The following is a 19,091-nucleotide window of genomic DNA, read 5'->3' as shown; positions in this document are numbered from 1 at the left end:
TTCGCGGGGGCAATTTCCAGAACGAAATACCAATCACTTCGAGAGATTATTACTCGCACCGCGAATGCTTGCCATGCGCGTTCCGGGATTCACAACTAATTTCTTTAGGCGCGCCTATATATACACAGCATAAAAAGAGCTAAAAAAAAGCTATACAAAAAATGCGATGGCTTGTGTCCGAACTAACGTGAAATGCACATCGACTACGAATGTTTACGCACAAATGGAGATTTCTAAAAAATGTAAAACAGGATAACCTCTTTCGAGAGCCTCACGTGCGCAGAGAGAGAGAGAGAGAGAGAGAGAGGGGGGGGGAGATGCAAAGTGCTATAGATGCGCTCGCACGGAAGTGGGAACGCGACTTCTTAAATTGAAGCATGCATGCCACACGACATTTTTTTGTTTCTTTTTTATGCTGCTCGTGCGTTTCCTAAACATGCATTAAGTGCATTAAATGCAGCCGTGATTAAATGAAAGTTAAGCGAACTCGTCCCCCTCAAGTATAGTGCGCGATAATTTGCGCCGTAAATTAGCTGCGGCCGCACGCCTTTTGGGAAAGTGTATACCTCCTACCCCCCTTTTTATGCTTTGCGCTGGCAAAGTGCGCCCGTGCGTGTCTTTTTTCATTCCTGCCGGACAGACAACGGTAGACGGGAAATGGCCTCGTTTTCAATCACCTATCCTGGGACGCCACTGTCACAAAAAAAAAAAGAAAGAAAAGCCACGGTGCCGATGTAATTTACGGAAAGCAGTTCTGTGGCTCCCTGATTAAAGGGATAGTAAAGAGAAGCATTAAGTCAGTTTACAGTGAGTCTCCTTTAAAAAACCGATTCCGTTAATGTCGCGCTAGGTGATTGATGACTTGGAAGAGAGAGTAAAAAAAGTGGAAGTTGGTGTCTATTTTAATTTCGCGCTTTAACTCCAGCGCCAGTACGTCAAGTGTGACGTCACAGATTTCAATGTATCATCTCGTACTTAGGCCGCTGCGGCTCATTACAGGTTCTCGAAACTTGTCGAGTTCAGACTTTACTTTTTTTTTCTTTTTAGAATGCAATGTTGTCCATCTTTACCAATAAAAATTTAACTATATAGATCAGAGCAGACGCCGTCATAAAATGTATGACGTCACGGGGAAACGGTGCGAGAATTTCAAGGCGGTGTCGCCACCCGCCTATTTGGCTTATAAAGCGTTTTTTCGCGGTAAGAGTGACATTTGGCTTTTTTTTTTTTTTGTCCCCTGTGGGAGGATGATATGACTAATAATGGTTAAACAACCGATTTATCTCGTCCCCTGATTACCGTGCGCCAAGAGCTTACACGTTAGCCAAGATGTAGCCAACAATAGACGGAGATGATAAGCGTACATATAGGTATATATAGCCAAGCTGCCACAACAGTTATACCACTACATACGGACGACCACTCTGCGCGCCAGTCAATGTGGACATGCAGAACGCGCTACAGACTAAATGACCAATCATTAACCGACCGCTTGGGTTTGAATGTATTGTCTCTTGTTTAATGAATACGTAATTCTTTCTCAGAAGTGTACATACATTTTTAACAGGCTTGTGGCTCACCTACAGTGACCTTCGTGTATTCTGAACCAGACACTTGCTGGAAAGGCTATGGTGTTCCAAATATTTTGCACGCACCTCCTGTTCGACATTGCACAATCAAGCTATGATTGATTCGTTGATTGATCGACGCCCAAACCAAGGTGCAACATTTTACCGTCGCATCAGAGAAAGAAGAATGCATTGTTACAGAGGAAATATGCTACCATGGAGTGGTGAATATGTGAGTGTCTCACGCAACAACCATAACCACAGGAGGCCTCATCACCCGATTAATGATGCAAAATGTTTTTTTCCAAAAGTAAATTGGAAATAATAGTTTGTAAGAACAGCCAGGAGGCCTCAAAGTATCGCACGTCTGACGCGAAGCAGCCAAGACTTAGCAGGCAAGCGAACACACTACAAAAGCAAATGGTCAAGACCTCGGCATAACTAGTTGCGCGTCGATGCGAAACCAACACGGGCGTTTCGTGCAAACTGTAGATCACGCGCCATTCAGACGCGCATCGCGGATCAACCGTAACGCGCGCTGGTCGATCGAAGGCGAACCGAGCGCCAAGCGCTATAGAGTCACTCGGTAGTTTCAAGGACAACAGGTGTGGCGTGCCTGGCGACCAATTGGACTTATGCAATTTGACTAATTGTCCTTAATTGTTTTCTTTTTTCGTTTTTTTTTTCTTCTTTATCCCTTTAACGCAGCTGCTTTCCGCTCCATTGCATGCAGAGGAGCCCCGCAATTTATAACGTAGTGACGTACTGCTAATAAATGACAACAATTAATACGGTTTAACCTTCCGAACCTGCGCAGTCAGTCATGACAGCGGCGATTACCGGCCCTTGCGCCAACGAACACTACACATCATCAGTCTTGACAGACATCGTCAGTGCAGGGATCCGAATTGGATCCGATATTGGCCACCTGGAATTTCCTTGCTAAGACGTACACGCGGTTTCATTTTCTTTTCTTTTTTTTTTTTTTTTTTGCGACAGTGAGCTTGAGCGACCGCACGTGCATTCTAAAACTGTCACATCACAGTAAGTTTCGAGACCTCGTTCGCCAAAATGGTTGAAATAAGAGAAAATAATACTTCGAAGTCTGCGACGGTACCACTGACGGTACTACTATGACTTTCCGGCAAGAAACTCAACAAACATAAAATTTAGCTTCCAATCCCTATTCCGGCAAATAAACATTTGGTTTAAAAAAAAAAGAATATACTAGTTTCAAATGATTTACCACTGCGTTTTTAGTGCCCTATTAAAAAGATATTAGCTGCGCTACTGCATGCTTTCGTGGTTAAAGACGAAGCTCATGATGATCCTAACCAGAATTTGGCAATTCGATCGCTCAAGCCGATAAAGCGCACCAATGGCAGCGAATCGAAGGAAAGATAGAAAAAAAAAAAAAGCACTCTGTGTTCGACACCGCACTCCGTGCTCAGCTCTTCCCAAACAACTATTATCCTCTTTCCTACTTTTTCTCGTTCCTGGCCAGGTCAGCTTTTCCTTATAAAGGTTGCGAGCCAACGTCTCCTATACACGTCAAAGACCACATTCCCGTAAAGTCCGCACCTGCTTCCTTCTGATAAGCGTCGACCAAAAAGTTGTGTACGGCGCTTGGCAAGTCGCATCGTATACCATTGAACGAAAGCCGTTTAACACGCTGGCCAAGGGGAAACAAACAAAGTTTTGGACCATTTGAGGGAACGTCCAGTTCACGCGACAGGAAACACCCCCGTCTGACGACGACGCATAGAATTATCTATTCAGTCGCGGCAGCGATTGTATCGCGTGCAATATAGCTATTTTGGACATTGCCGATCCTTCGATTCTTATCGGCCTATATAGAATATCTCTAGAGTAACTGAGAACGCACTCACGCGAGCTCTCAACATCAGGCGATTACGGACCGCAGAGAAAAGCCAATTTGCCAAAAACAAGCCCTCTCAAGACTGGATAACTGGGCTTGTTGGTAAATTGCATCGCTGAAACCAAGCGCGCTGTGTGTGGTGTTCGTCTCTGTCTTAGTGCTTTTTGTGTGTGTGTGTGGTCTTGGTTTCAGCAATGCCTTTTCTCAGTGTGTTCGTCTACTGTTTCTTTAAGCCCGTTTTCTGTATATTTTATATCTGCGGTAGCCAATGAGTACGTGAAATATAGTTGCCAATGTTGTATAGTATGCAGGCTGATGCTGCATTTGAGTTATGTAAGTCCTACGCTGTCGGAAGTTGGGAACATGATTTAATACCCCTGTCACACTGGGCGTTTTAATGTCATTCGAATAGAATGATATTAGCATCTAATGACATTATTCGGCTGCTACACAGCGATATTTAATGCCATTAGAATCGAATGACTTCCGCAATCGAATGAGTTGAAGAAACTCGCTCGCCTTCGAACGCGAACCGAATGTATACTCTCTACCCCAGAGACACTGTAAAATGTGACAATGAGTATTTGTAACTTGAGAAGCGACGCCGCATATTTAGTTTAAAATAATTAGATTTAGTTTCCTGGCAGTGTACTTCTCTCTTCTTCAACTTTTCTTTTAATTATCGTCATCGATAACACGAACGAATGACATTATTTTTTCCTGCGTAGCACCATCACGGATCGAATGACATTCGTTGCACCGAATGTCATTCAAACGTAATGAGTCTAATGACATTAGAACGTCCAGTGTGACAGAAAGCGCTCATTCAGAAGAGTCACCGCGGATGTCCACGGCTAATCATTTTTGACCGCGATTATCACGATTCGCCGATAAAAAAAAAAGAAAGAACTGTCTGGTTTGATGTGGTGAACATAGCTATCCGCATAACCGACTTTGTTGGATCGCACGAGCGTTCTCAATGGCAAGTGAACACAGTCACCGTTGAAGTTGTCCTCCTGCTATACACAAATGAAGACACCACTAATCAACCTTGTAAATTATTAGTCTTTCGAGCAAGAACGATATCTTCCTTTCTTTCAGTAACTGCAGCAAGTCTGCGACTGTTCCTTAGATTTAATGAAGTTCAACGACACGTGCGGAGGACGTGCAATGAAAGGACATGCAATGAAAGTGCGTGCAATGAAAGTGCGTGTGTACTCACGTGCGAGATTCTCGGCGTACAGCGACTCGAACTCTTTCTCGATCTGGCCGAACAACTCGTACAGGCGGCCCCTGCCGTGCAGGAAAGTCAAGAGGAACGCCAGCTGGTCAGAGCCCGCACTCGGCTTGCGGCCGTTACCATCCACGACGGCGTTCATGGCTACACCGGCGCGTATTAAGTGTCAATACTAAGGGCCCACTGAGACTCACGAACGGGTCGACAACTCGCCGCAACAAACTATGGCGCTGGCGGCGTGGAACGCGCGCATGGACACACAAACACACACAGGCGCGCACGAACGATCAAACGCGGCGAAAAATGCGTCGTCGAAGAAACGCGGTGCGCGCACACTTCGTCCACTTCGTCCTTTCGGCGCTCGGCAACAAAACGGGAGAAATGCGGTCCGAAGGTTCAGGCACACGGTTTTCAACTCCGACAGAAGAAAACGAAGTTTACGCACCGAGATAAGCAAACGATAACGGCGTTCAACAAACACAACAACAACGACGATGACGTTCGAAGCACAGGAAGGTCACTCCGTTTTCTTCGTCCGTCCTCAAAAGCTACAAGACGTGGAAGGCTCGAAGCAACGCCGGAGGCGTCCGAGGCGATCGCGACGGCCGAGGGGAAAGAGGACAGCGGCGGCACGCGCTACTTGCAGCCGGCATCCGGAAGCCACGTGCGCGAAGTGACCACCACGTCGTCGTCTGCAGAACCGAAACGGGAAGTGTTTCACCCGCGGAGTCAAACACAGAGATCCGGCGTTAGTGGCACTGCATCACCACCAGTTGCTCCCGGGAGGCTTTCTCGCGCAAAACGACAACAGAACACCCCCTTGGCTTTTTTTGTTTTACAAAACCAACACCGCTGCAACCAGCTGAGAGCGGCGAAGCGAGCGAGCGGGCGCGCCGCTCACACTATCTCTCTCTCCTAGCGGTCACACCGTCAACGGCACGCAGCGGCAAGAGCGGCCGAGCGAACACAGCCGCGGACAGAAAGTGAATCCGCGTCGCCCGCTCGCCGCGATATCCGCGCCGCGCGCGCGGCGCAGCGGCCGCCGCCGCATCATCATCGCCGCCTCGCCTCCCCTCTACACACGCTTTCACCTGCACTCCCGCAGGCTGTGGGCCAATGGAGGCACGCTCTCGCTCAACCAACCTCCTCGCCCAACCCTTAACACATCGCCCCCACTAGCCGAACCTCTCTCGCTCACTTCGTGCTGGTCTATGCTGGTTTCGCGCTCGTAGCGCTCTCCTGCGGATCGGAGGAAAGAGAAAAGAGGAGCGGCCGCGCTCCAAGGAAAAAACGAACTTGGTTTACGTAAACAACACCGCGTGGATCGAGGCGGTAGAAGCAAGCAATACACGTGCGGAGAATCTTCGGTATTTGAAACATAAGACGTCGAAGGTTGGCGAGCATATGTACGTCGTTGTCGCTACAGCCGAATTCCACGAATCCTTCAAAAAGGTTACTTCGTCAGCGAAGGAAGCGTCCTTTGCTGAGAATTTTTTTTTTTTTTTTTTTTTTGAAGCGGCCGGAGTTTCCCTTCCGCAAGTTTGTGATGACGCTGCGCGAGGCGTCACGGCCGTGAGAACGGAAGAAGGCCGGCGTTGAACGCTAAAACTGGGCGCGGCGAAAGTACGGAGTAAAACGCCAGATTGAATCCTTTAAGCGACCGCGCAGCAGTATTTTTTTCAGTCGTGACCCTGAGCCGTCGCTTACTGACGTCCGCGACGTCATCCGCTTTAATGGAAGGAACAGGATGGGGGGTCGACAGCTGTTTGTCAAGTGCCAAAACAACGGCCGCTGAATCGTGTTGTTCAGCAAACAAAGTGCGTCATTTGTATTCCGCTTATCTGAGCTGTCTCTTGTGCGACGTTCCTTTATATAGCGTACGCCAGCCACCGAGCTCCAATGTCTACCAACACGCCGGAGAGTTGAAATTAAAATTTTAAATTAAACTCTGGGCTTTCAAGTGCCAGAACCACGATATATAATCACGAGGAACGCCGTTGTGGGGGACTCGGGATTAATTTTGATCACCTGCGGTTTTTTTTTAACGTGCACCCAACGCACGGTACACGGGCGTTTTTGCATTTCACCTCCATCGAAATGCGGCTTCGGCGGCCGGGATTTGATCCCGCGCATTCGGGCTTAGCCGCTCAACGCCGAAGCCACTGCTCCACCACGGCGGGTGAGTTGAAATGGCAAGCAAAGAAATCGGAACAAATTTCGCTCCACCTTTCATTGAATGGGCACATTAACGTACTAGCGGATCACACATCTGAAATTGTAGACCGCGGTGGGTCCTATACATGAGAGTGGAGGTACGCTTAGTCCGAGGCAACGCAAAATACGAAAAATCGCGGACAGAGAGAGAAAAAAAAAAACTAGTATAACGAGCAGTACTACGTGTGAAAGCGGCAGATGGGAAATTAAATGTTTATAAATAAATAATTTCGCAACACTCAAAAGTAAGCGAATACTCCGTTATCTTGATAATTTTCCAGGGCGAAAACAGCAAACCTTAGGCGGAATTCACGTTTTCGTACTACTAATTAATTCGCTTACTTATTTATTTATTTATATCTGTAGCACTGTTTCTCACCACCGGAAGCTCTACATGCATAACTCGGCAGAATAAGCGCATACTCCCTCACACCAATATTTTTTGTATATAGGCTAAGTCCTCACTCACGCTTCATGCATGTGTACTCACACTCGTCGGCACTCGCTCGCGTTCACGTCTATATTCAAGCTCACCATCACTCAATTTCGTTCGTGCGTTCAACAGCACTCCCTGCCGTTCACACGTCCGCGCTAAGAATGTTCGTCGCTCATCAAGACTCAATCTCACGCCTGTGAAGGGAGCGTGGAGCGTGTGTGATTCAGTGCCCTCGTGAGTGAGTATACGCCAACCTAAGGCTATATATATGTACACCGGTGAGCAAAAGTATACGGACCACGGGTTGCGCGATAAAGCCGATTTTTCCGTCTGCCTGTGAACGCGACTTGAGAGAGGACTGCAGTCCAAAATTGGCATTGCAAAATTTCCAGTGTACTCGTCAATTCCAGTTTATGCTTGTTAATTACGAAGAAATTGTGTTTTTTTTTTCAGCGACACTGTGGTCCGTATACTTTTGCTCACGGGTGTACAGTGAACCACAAAATTTTACGGAACACGAAATCTGAGAAAAAGCTGAATATCTGCGCAGCCTCACAACGGAGCCTAGTATTCGCATTTATATACAGCCTCTACCAGTATATATGTGAACAACACTGTGATGTTCGGTTTTACTCACTGTAATTTTACGGGCTGCTCGGAAAGTAAACGTTTTGCGAGATCCCGTGGTCCGTAAGCTTTTGTGGTTGTCTGTACATACACCTATTCGCCCATTTTTCTGTCCTCGCAAATTGAAAGTCGACCGTAATTGCTTCGTCTGTTTCAACATGTTGTGCGGAAAAAGAAGACACCACGAAACCCTCTCAGCCTCCCTTTCATCCCGTTCCGGTGCGGCAAAGACACAGCGTGCATCTATTACCTTTCTGCTTAACTGTGACATATCGACGTCACGCGTTCGTGCCGCAAGTTGCACCCACGATATTCCTGCTTAACCGACAGCCAGAACCCGGCGCCCACTTACGCGAACTTCGACGGGCTGCTTTTCCCAACTCAAACCAAAACGATATGCGAGGAAACACACAGAAGCGAACTTCCTTTCCTTCAATTAATTATTCCGGTTTGCGAACGAAGGAACGCGGCCGTGGCAACACAAAATCCGTCGGCTTCTACCACGACTGTCCTGGGTATACGCCGGCGTCGAAACGCCGTCACGTATAAGCCCCCATATGGCACCACTATATCCATTTTCACTATCCTTGTCGCGATCAAACTGCCACACACACAACTCTCTCTCTCTCTCTCTCTCTCCCTATACGCGTTTCACTTCCACCCTCTGGAAAGAAGCCGCCCTTGAGACACGCTCCGCTGGCCATCTGCCCGTCTTTATTTCATTAAGGGTCTCTCTATCACATCTCATTTCGTACAGCGTCAGACAAACCCGATATTGGACATCGGCAGCAAGAAAGGGGTAACTGCCGCGAAGTCAACCGGAGGAAGTCGGGCGATCCGAAAGGCGGACGGATTAGGCCATTAGAAGGGAAGCTGCCCAAGGCCAGCCCGATAGGGGACGAACCAACGCTCCCAGCCATACGACGACGAGAGAGAGAGAAGGATTCGAGGGAGGGGCGGCGTAGAACGGTCTGCGGCTAAATGGACGGTGCATGCTTGCCGTTCTCCAGGGGCCCCTGTGTAGGTCGGACGAGGAAAGCCACGGAATTGCACTGCCACAGAGGGGGCCCGGCCGCGGACTGAAAATTTGGACCCCCGTCGCCCGAGGAACCGCGAAATTGGAGCCGAAGACGGCGAGCTAGCCAGTCGGCCGGTCTCCAAGGCGGCTGCTGCTGTGCTAGCTGCTATAGCGAAAAGCCCGCAGGGAGCCATTATAGTACAACGCGGCGGTTCCGACGGTTGCGACGTTCAAACGAAGACTAACGCCCGGCCGGTGCGACGGGCTGGCGTGGCTGAAGAGCGATGCGCCGCCGCCGCCGCCGCCGCGGGAGACATTTTTGAGCGAGCAACGAAGACGACGATGAGAATGCGTCGACTTCGTGGACACCCACTTTTGAATGGGGGCAAGGGTGCAGTGGGGACTGCAGGTATATGCAGACGAAATGGCAATATAACTGCGAGATTATAATAATAGGAAGAAGCCACTGAGCATCGGTCGGGTTCGGGTATATTTACATTCCGAAGCACTGAAGCATGCGGGCAGCCTTTCAATTATCCGTGACCATAATTCACAAATAGGGACTTCGAATTTAGGAAGTTGAGAGATCGCGAGTAGCCTATCTAGTAGGTACGCAGAGTTCGCGATAGAAGACTTCGAATATTTAAACAAAAATAAGCTGGGAAGTGTCCTTCTGTGTCATTTCTTTTCTTTCTCGTTCACATGCACAAAAATAAATTTGTGACAACGAATAAAAAAAATTGAAAGGCTAAGAATTCTGTTCCCAGACAACAATGTCTCATGCGTCCATTTGCAATGTAGGCAGGCCGCGGTTGTGATGAAAAGGAGGGTGGGGATGGGAGGAGGAGGGGGGTTGTTAATTCTAAGAAATACAGTTAAATATGTGATGGTTGTCTTTAAAACGTTCACAGAAAAATAACGAAGAAAAATGTGACTGAAAAATGAGTGCCACACAAAAGGCGTTACTTATGGGCCAGCCTAGAAATACGCGGCGAGAACTTTTGCTAAATTGTTGTTGTTTTATTTTTCCTTGTTTTTCTGTTTACCATCGGCGCACCAAATGTTATTTTCGGGCAGTCAGAGTGAGAGGAATAAGTTCGTGTTGAATAAGTACAAAATGTACCATAGCCTGTTAAATGTTGAATATTCTTACAGTATACGCCGAACCTATTTTGAAGTGATGAAATTATGCACCTAATGAGAAGCTAATTTCGCTCTTCTTCTAACGCCCTTGTTTCACCTTGAGGCCACGGACGTCCTCCAATAGAAAGAGTGACCGAGTACAACGCTTCACGCTTAATAAGGAACATTAAATAGTTGAAAAGTTGGACCAACACACCCAATTCGCCACATTAATCAAATTAAATAGTTGAGAGATAAAATGGTACAGGCTGCTGGACATTACAAACTGCAGCACACTTTCTTTCTCTTCTGTTCGGGAAATACACGAGAACAAATATCTTCGGTATATATAGCGTATGAGCATTAAAGGGGGAGGCGGTTATGGCCCTCTCCATATTTAAAGCTACTCTTTGCTCCATAGGTGTGTTTAGCGCATTTTCAGCGTCGTATCAAAGCTTTAGAAAAAAGAAAAATTAACGGGCTTGCTCAGCAGAACGTACATAAAAGGTGAACGCCATTAGTGACTCCCGTCTCCCGCAATCTTTATTCCATACATGTGCGTACGCACGCCTCTTTGGGACCCCTAAATATCAGTCCATTTACGTAATAAATCTTGGTGCAGGAACTTTTTTTTTTCTAAAGGTAACCTTGTGCACGCAAAGAGTGATTAGTATCGTATACGAAATCCCAAAAGACAGCACTCAATCATTTGTGCAGCTCGCATCGAGTACTATATAGATACTAAACAACGGATTATATATACTTAACGCAGCGTGCACAGTAGAGTCTCACAACACCCACTTGAGTACAGATCCCGTATCGCACCGCTTCGCAGTTAGGATAATGTTTGCAGCGGGGAAGCCTGCGGAATGCCGCTGATGGACGCGAGGGCATTTAGTACCAGCCGCCCAAAAGCGCGCGCAATTATGTGGCCATGGGTGGATTTAATAGAGCTCGTGTAACGAAGCACTTCGGAGAAACTTGCGCAACGATGCCGGGTCCCGTGCAAGAATTGAATTCCTCGACGAAGCTCCTCGTGTGTTTCTCGTCTCTGGTATATTACGGCAACGATTCTCATCATGGCATTGCGAAAGGTGAGCTGTCCTCGCTACCACGGCGCACTTGTATGAGATTGCCAAACGTTCGTGTATGATATTATGAAAGTATACGATATTGTGGTTTCCAGTGAAACATTCATTGCCTATACGTGTCTAAGCTATCACTCACCGTTCTCTCTATTTTTTTTTTTTTTCAGCGTCATCTTGTTGACATAGAAGAAAGACTACTAACAAAGTACACGTACATCCTAGAACACTACTAGAAGGAACAGAAATACTACCCAGGACCACAATAAACACTAACAAGGGAACAAGCAGTAATACGTAAAAGACTATACAGACAGCAACGTCACATGAACGGAGCTAGCTAATAAACGCAACATGGCCAGGGACATATCGGAGAGACCGCAAATACTGCACAGACACATCCAAGACCCTCTACGACATGGTATACGGGGATACGCAAACAACCCCAATACACCACAAGTACAGCAGCCATCAGAAGACCAGTGGGAGGCTTGGCTGATCGATGTGCCAGGATTCTGAGGACCTGCTTCGGCGACAGGACCAGACTGTCTGCAGAGAGCTACTGTTTCCTGGAATAAGGGAGTCTCCTATACCTATACAGCAACATGAGCCTAGTCGTCGCAATAAAGTTTATTCCATCGATCTCGATATTGTTAAACATAATGTGCACTGCTGCCACCCGGGAGACATGCATTAATGTTAATGTCGATGCCAGATTGCTGCACCTTGTTCCCTCCACGGTGCTCCATGCAGCTTACATTTCCGAGTTCGTGTGCAAGTTTTTTTTTTTGTCTCATTACAGATAATCTGAATCTGCAGTAGCACGCCAAGCCTTTCGATCGACTAACCTCTCCAGATATCATTAAACGTTTCTTTACTAGGGGGCGCGTATAGTCCGAGATACTGTTGATATATTGTTTCCTTGAAATATACAATATTAAAATACGGAAGTTGTGCGTATACCATGGGTGGCGCCCCGAGCGCAACCACCGAGGACCTTTGAAGGGTCGGTATTGCAACCACCGGCAGCTAGGGAAGAGTATATCCTCCTACACGGCCTCCACAGACTAGAACACAGATCAGGGACCTAATCGCTTTTCAAGTACACAATTACACACTGCTATGTTAGGAACATGAAACACACGATCTTTTTTTTTTGTGTGTGTGTGTGTGTGTGTGTATATGTGTGAACATCACGGTTAGTTGCTGAAAGCAACATCTTCACGTAGGCAGACAAGTAAACCGCCTCTACATGTTCGTCGTTATATATATATATATATATATATATATATATAAAGCTTTTGCTTGCCTAAATACAGAAATGATGATGACGTACGCAACATCGTGGTGGTAAGTTCGCATGCCGACTTATCATTCTGTAACGTCACCTCGCGGTATTCGAAACGCACTTCACATGCGCTTTTCGTCGTCTATGATGCATGCCTGCAGACACGTAAAGTTTAAATTTTTTTAAATTCCGCGCACATGACACCCGAAAGGGGGAATAGCACAATTTTTTTAAGAAAGGTTTTCCCTGAGCGCACACCGTTTCGGGAGAGTACATACACATTTTATTAAAGGTGATTTACCTTTAGAAGCAGCACAGAAGCAGCACTAAGCAGCAGGATGCTTGGTACAGAAAATAGTGACAAGCAACAATGATTTTTTTTTTTTTTCATCAGGGACGTTCAGCGACTTCGATGATGCTGATCAGGAGCTTTACTTGCCGTCGTTTTGTAGCGGAATTGTCTTCAAGTGTAATTGAACTGCACCACATGCCCCCCACACTCAATGCCTCTCTGGCGGCCTAGCTGTGAGGTATTTCTAAATAAATAAATAAATTTGTTCACAGAAAGTACCACTGTTATGTCTTTTCGTCATCAAAAGACTTCCAAAAGCTTCGGAGAACGAGCGGAACTGTTCCACGAACGTAATTTGCTTTTCATATAACTTGACGAAATATTCGTAAAATCATAAAACATGCCCAAATTCGTAAATCTGACTGAAAATTCGTGAAAGTTGGCACGCATGTCTTCTATACAGGGTGTTTCAGCGAACACTTTCAAAAATTCTTAAAGGTTGCTTGTGGCAGATAGCCCAATTCGAGTTCATGAGCTGGCCTACTCGAAGAGGCGGACATTACTTCCACAAGAAATTGAAATACATAATCGAATAATTAACAGAAATTCACTAATTAAGTTTTTAACTAATTACCTGATGGCCCATATTGCAATTTACAAATTGTAGCCGTGGAGTTCGCAAGGCGGATCCTATTGGAACGAATTCTCGGGACGACACCAGTTTCGAGATATTAATTCCCGAACTTTGCGGAGAAATGCATTGGCGTTCCAGCTATAGGTTCTTAACAAGACGTCGCTTTTTGGATTGAAGCACAAGATTAACTGGAACACCAATGCATTTCTCCGCAAAGTTTGGGAATTGATATCTCGAAACTGATGTCATCCTGAGAATTAATTCTAAGTGGATCCGCCTTGTGAACTAAATGGCTACAATTTGTAAATTGCAATATGAACCATCAGGTAATTAGTTAAAACTTATTTAGTAAATTTCTGTTAATTAGTCGATTATGCATTTCAATTTTTTTGCAAGTAATGTCCGCCTCTTCGAGTAGACCAGCTCATTAACTAGAATTGGGCTATCTGCCACAGGCAACGTTAAATAAATTTTGAAAGTGTTCGCTGAAACACCCTGTATATTTCTGATGATGTCTTCTGATCTTTAATCAGAGGGGTACTTGCTTCAAGCAACTTTATTCAGACAAGTTCCTGAGGCATACAAAAACAGAAAAAAAATTATGGGATCTTACGTGCCAAAATCACGATCCGATTATGAGAAACGCCGGAGTGGGGTAACCATCTTCATCAGCCTGTATTTATGTCCACTGCAGGACGAAAGCCTCTCCCTGTGATCTCCAATTATCCCTGTCTTGCGCTAGCTGATTCGATCCAACTTGAGCCTGCAAATTTCTTAACTTCATCACATCACCTAGTTTTCTGCCGTCCTCGACTGCACTTTCCTTCTCTTGGTATCCATTCTGTAACTCTAATGGTCCACCGGTTATCCACCCTACTCATTACATGACCTGCCCAGCTCCATTTTCCCCTCTTAATACCGACTAGAATATCGGCTATCCCCATTTATTCTTTGATCCACACCGCTCTCTTCCCGTCACTTAATGTTAGGCCTAACATTTTTCGTTCCATAGTTCCTTGTGCGGTCCTTAACTTGTTCTCGAGCTTCTTTGTTAACCTCCAAGTTTCTGCCCCATGTTAGCAACGGGAGAATGAAATGATTGTACTTTTTTTTTTCAACGACAGTGGTACGTAAGCACCCAGTCATGATTTGGCAATGTCTGCCGTATGCATTCCAATCCAATGCTATTCTTTGTTTTCTGCATATTAATCTTCAACCCCACTCTTACACTTTGTCGGTTAAGGTCCTCAATCATTTGCTGTAATTGACCCCATTGTTGCTGAACAGGACAATGCCATCTGCAAACCGAAAGTTGCTGAGATATTCGCCGTTGATCCTCACTTATAAGCCTTCCCAGTGGAGCTTGAATACTACTAAGCACGCAGTGAATAGCATTGGAGATATTGTGTCTCCTTGCCTGACCCCTTTCTTGATAGGGAACTTTCTACTTTTCTTGTGGAGAACCAAGGTTGCTGTGCAGTCCTTGTGGATATTTGCCAAGATTGTCACGTATACCTCCTGAATTTCTTGATTACGCAATGCCTCTATGACTGCTGGTATGTCTACTGAATCAAATGCCTGTTCATAAGCTATGAAAGCCCTATAGAGAGGTTGATTGTACTCCGCAGATTTCTGGACTACCTGGTTGACGACATGGATATGATCCATCGTAGAATATCCCCTCCTGAAGCCAGCCTGTTCGCTTGGTTGGCTGAAGTCAAGTGTTAATTGCGCTGATTCTATTTGAAAATACCTTGGTGAATATTCTATATAATACTGAAAGCAAGCTAATGGGTCTGTTTTTCTTCAATAGTCGGGTACTCAGGATTAATTTCTACACCCTCGGATTTTTTAACGTGCACCCAATGCACGGTACACGGGCGCTTTTGCATTTCGCCCCCGTCGAAAGGCGGCCGCCGCGCGTGGGGCGGGATTTGATCCCGCGACATCGTGCTTCGATCAGCGCAACGCCAGAGCCACTAAGCAACAACTACGGCGGGTAAACTGGCAAAGAAATTTCGCCGAAAAAGTCACCGTGATCTTTGAGATCACGGCGACTTTTCGACAGTCTCTGCTGTTCCGAGTTTGTTCCCGCTTGTGCGCTGTGTCTAAAGGCAAAATAATCATTAATGGAGTGCGTATGCATCTCACAAAAGGTCTGTGTACTCCATCCTCGGAGTCGTGTCCGCAGTATTCTCTCACTAACTTTATAAAGTTCACAGGTTGGCACGTATGACCCGAAGCAATACTGGGGCCGTATAAGTTCTGATTTTTATTCTGTTCTTTTTTTTTTTAGGTTCAGAGGTTTTACGCGCCAAAACCACGATCCTATTATGAGGTGGCACGCTACAGTGGGTGGCACGCTACAGTGGGCGGCCCTGGACTAATTTTGACCAACTGACGTTCCCCTAACGTGCACCTAAATCCAAGTACACGAGCATTTTGTGCACTTCGCCCGCTATCGAAATGCGGCCACCGTGGCACCGGGACTCGCACCCGCGACCTCGGCCTAAGCAGCAGAGTCACCATAGCCACTGCGACGGGCTCGTGGTTGATAACAACGAAGCACAAACGTCACAAACGAAGCACGAACATCAGCGCATACATATGCGGCAAAACGCCACATCGCAACTTGCGACGACGCACGACACTGAGTTTTAATGTCAACAGAGTCACGGCGCATGCCTGCGATCTGCAAAACGCCAGCTGGAAAGTGTGAGACATGCAGCTGTCTCGAAAAGGTTGTCCCCAAAATTCGCAGAAAAAAGTGCGTCACCCATGCGGACAACTATATACCACCATTCATTTTGTATCTGCCGCTCCTCCGTTGCAATATACACGGTATACGGGCGTTTACGATGACGATGTATACGCGCCTCTAAAAGCAAGTGATCATTCTAATTCACGAACTTCGTCGTACAGCCATTGTCGACTTCGCTTCATTTGCTGAGGAAGTCTCGCTCATGGTATCTAAGCGGTAGACAACCTAACCGCACCCTCGTTAATGTCAAGATATCGCTCACGCTCTGATTTGATTGAGTGGTGGGGAGTTTAAACGTTCTAATACGAGGCCTCGACTGTGTATGTGTAGGGCTTTGAGGAGGCTCAGGTTGGCACTCGATCAGCACTATTCACTCGACCATATAGGCGCCTGGCTTTATTATTACAGTATGCTTCCGTTAAGACAAACCAGGTTAAGTCGAATGATCAGACACATGACACAATGTGGAAACATTTGGTTGGTTTATCAAAGAGCCCCCCCCCCCCCCCCAAAAAAAAAAAGGAGAGAAAAAGACAAAAGAAAAAGCCGCTTAAGACGAATGTCTAATTCGGTTAGAACGAACTTCCGCAGCCACCACTAACGCCTGCCACTACACGGCTCAGCGAAAGACCCAAATTGGCAGATCTCCATTAGAGAAGGCGACTCTGACAGCTACAAGAGAAGCAAACGGTGTTTCTGTAAACATAAACAGCTACGCTAGCATCGACGATGACGTGGAAAACTGGACGGCTGATGACACCACAGCAACAACGATTGGGGTGCCTCGATGTGTCTCTGTAGGCTGAAAATTAGGTGACGACACTCCACAGAAGGCACAAAACCCAACTTCACACATAAAGCTGCTCACAACGCCTTGAATACTTTGGTGAATCTTTATCGAGAACGTGAGCGCACTGAATAGTTTTTGAGCAAGCTAGGTATAAAGCGACAGCTTTTGTTACAACGCCCAGACTTACACAGCATCGTTAACCAGCAATTATGCAATAGTTAGGTAAGAGTGCATAAAGCAACACTTTGTATCGTGTACCGTGTAACCGTAAATGTATCTATACGTCTTCTTTTTGGTTTTAATACTATGTCCTTTTTTTATTGTGGTAGATATTTTAGCGCCCAGTAACTACAGATTTTGAGCCCTATTCGTAACTTCAGTTAAGACGAACTACTGATAATACGAATAGATTTTCACCGTCCCCTCGGGTTCACTACGACGGGAGTCCATGATTACTTGCCTTTAGAACGCACCCATTAGCAGAAGCGAAATATGAACAGCAGAGAATCACAGGCAACTTAATAATGTTTGATCGCAATGACTTCTTTGAGTGACTTCGGTGTTGCCGATTTCGCATGTTTCAGAAATTTGTTTGAAAAACACATTTGTTTTAGCACAGCTTATATCACTTTCTTGCTGTCTTACGCCCCGGGGCCTCTCCTTATCCTTCAACAATTTTATAAATTTTCCAGTGAAGAGAATATATGTATAAAGCTTGGCACAATTCATTCATAAAATCGTAGAACAAGCCCCCCAATTCGTACACTTACAAAAACTTCACGCAGAAACTCATCTGGGAGTTGTCTATATGTATGCGTAAGCCACGTGCCACTTTCTCATCTCCACGCAGCCCGGTGTCATTATCAATGTTATCATGATCAATGTTATGAAGCCTGATCCGACAACTATAAACCCTTATCAACCTTATCGAACATGATCCGACCCTTATCAACTCTTATCGGCCCTTATCAACCTGGATGTCCAGCCAAGCTGTTGCAAAACCACCACTACATTGATGGTTCAGATGCTTGTTTTGAGCTTGTTCTTTATTGAAACGTGTGCTGTTCTGTGTGTTGAATGGGTGATTTCAATGAATATTCGCGTCACTTTTCCGAGCGCTTGTAGCCTCTGCCTTACGTGGGTATGAGCCATTGCGTTTTTTGTTTGTTTTTTACGGCGGTATGAGCCATTGCTTACGGGGGTACGAGTCATTGTTTAGGGTGATGTGAACCGTGGCATTCGTCTTACGTGACGGACAGGATTCTCGTTTGGTAGGCAAAGAAATGCTTACGCATTAAAAAATTCGCGCGAGTTGGCAGGCATGTGAACGCGTTACTGTAGACGACGACACAACGGCCACATTCAAGCGAGTCGAGAGCCCAATACAGCTTTAGCTGTAAAACCGACAAAAAACCGCCTCGCACGGGGCATGTATATGTAGCTCCTGAGCAGCGCGCTTCGCCAAAAGATACGCGGTGATTTTCCAAAAAACAGTGCCCAACTGTGATTACAGAACATACGAACACACACGCGCCCACATCGAAGCGACACAGTGACGGTGATTTCTAAACGGTCCTCCAGCTGTCGCAGCACGTCTCTGCGAAATAAAAGAAAAACAAAAGGAAGCGCAGCGCATGCGGTTCACATAGCACAAAAAAAAAAAAAAAAAAAAAAGCTGAAATAAAAATGCACAGAGGGCGAGTGTTTCACGAGCGTTCCATAAATGACTTTTTGTTTTTGTTTTGTTTTCTTCCAATTACGGTCGGTGCATCCCATAGAGGCGGCAGGTGCGCGAAAAGCGGGACGCGCGTGTCGGTAGATAGACACGCCAAGCAGCGTCGGAACGATTGGCCGACCTCCCGAACCCTCGCCTCTCGTCGAATAATGCGCGTACTCTACGCAACAACTACGCGCCCGCGCATCCTGTTTCTTGGATTCCCGGTGAAACGACGCAAAATGGGAAAATTGGAACTCGGAAATACCCGAAGAGTATAGGACGAAGACAAAATGAGAACGGGGTGGAATGACCTTTCTTTTTTTTTCAGCAGCGGCCATACGCAAAATCAGCAGTTTAATGCATTGCCTCCGAGATCGGGCGGCTCGCGCTGGGAGCGCCCGTTCTCAGAGGCAATGACTTGAG

At 46.3% G+C, this 19,091-nt stretch overlaps 1 protein-coding gene across 3 annotated transcripts in view; it reads right to left on the bottom strand.

Moving 5' to 3' along the window:
* LOC119455777 (WD repeat-containing protein 37-like) overlaps positions 1-19,091 on the bottom strand; it is a 159,327-nt gene that overhangs the window by 123,037 nt on the left and 17,199 nt on the right. For 2 of the 3 annotated variants that reach the window (XM_037717236.2, XM_049669296.1), the window contains exon 3: positions 4,670-4,740. The exons of the other annotated variant lie outside the window; for it this stretch is intronic. In XM_037717236.2, the coding sequence (XP_037573164.1) occupies positions 4,670-4,740 (71 nt within the window). The remainder of the gene's footprint in view (positions 1-4,669; positions 4,741-19,091) is intronic. 3 annotated transcript variants of the gene reach the window in all.

The sequence above is a fragment of the Dermacentor silvarum genome, chromosome 6, assembly GCF_013339745.2.
Source record: "Dermacentor silvarum isolate Dsil-2018 chromosome 6, BIME_Dsil_1.4, whole genome shotgun sequence".
Classification (NCBI taxonomy): domain Eukaryota; kingdom Metazoa; phylum Arthropoda; class Arachnida; order Ixodida; family Ixodidae; genus Dermacentor; species Dermacentor silvarum.
Note: the sequence above shows the minus strand (reverse complement) of the source record. Positions and strands in the feature narration are given on the sequence as shown.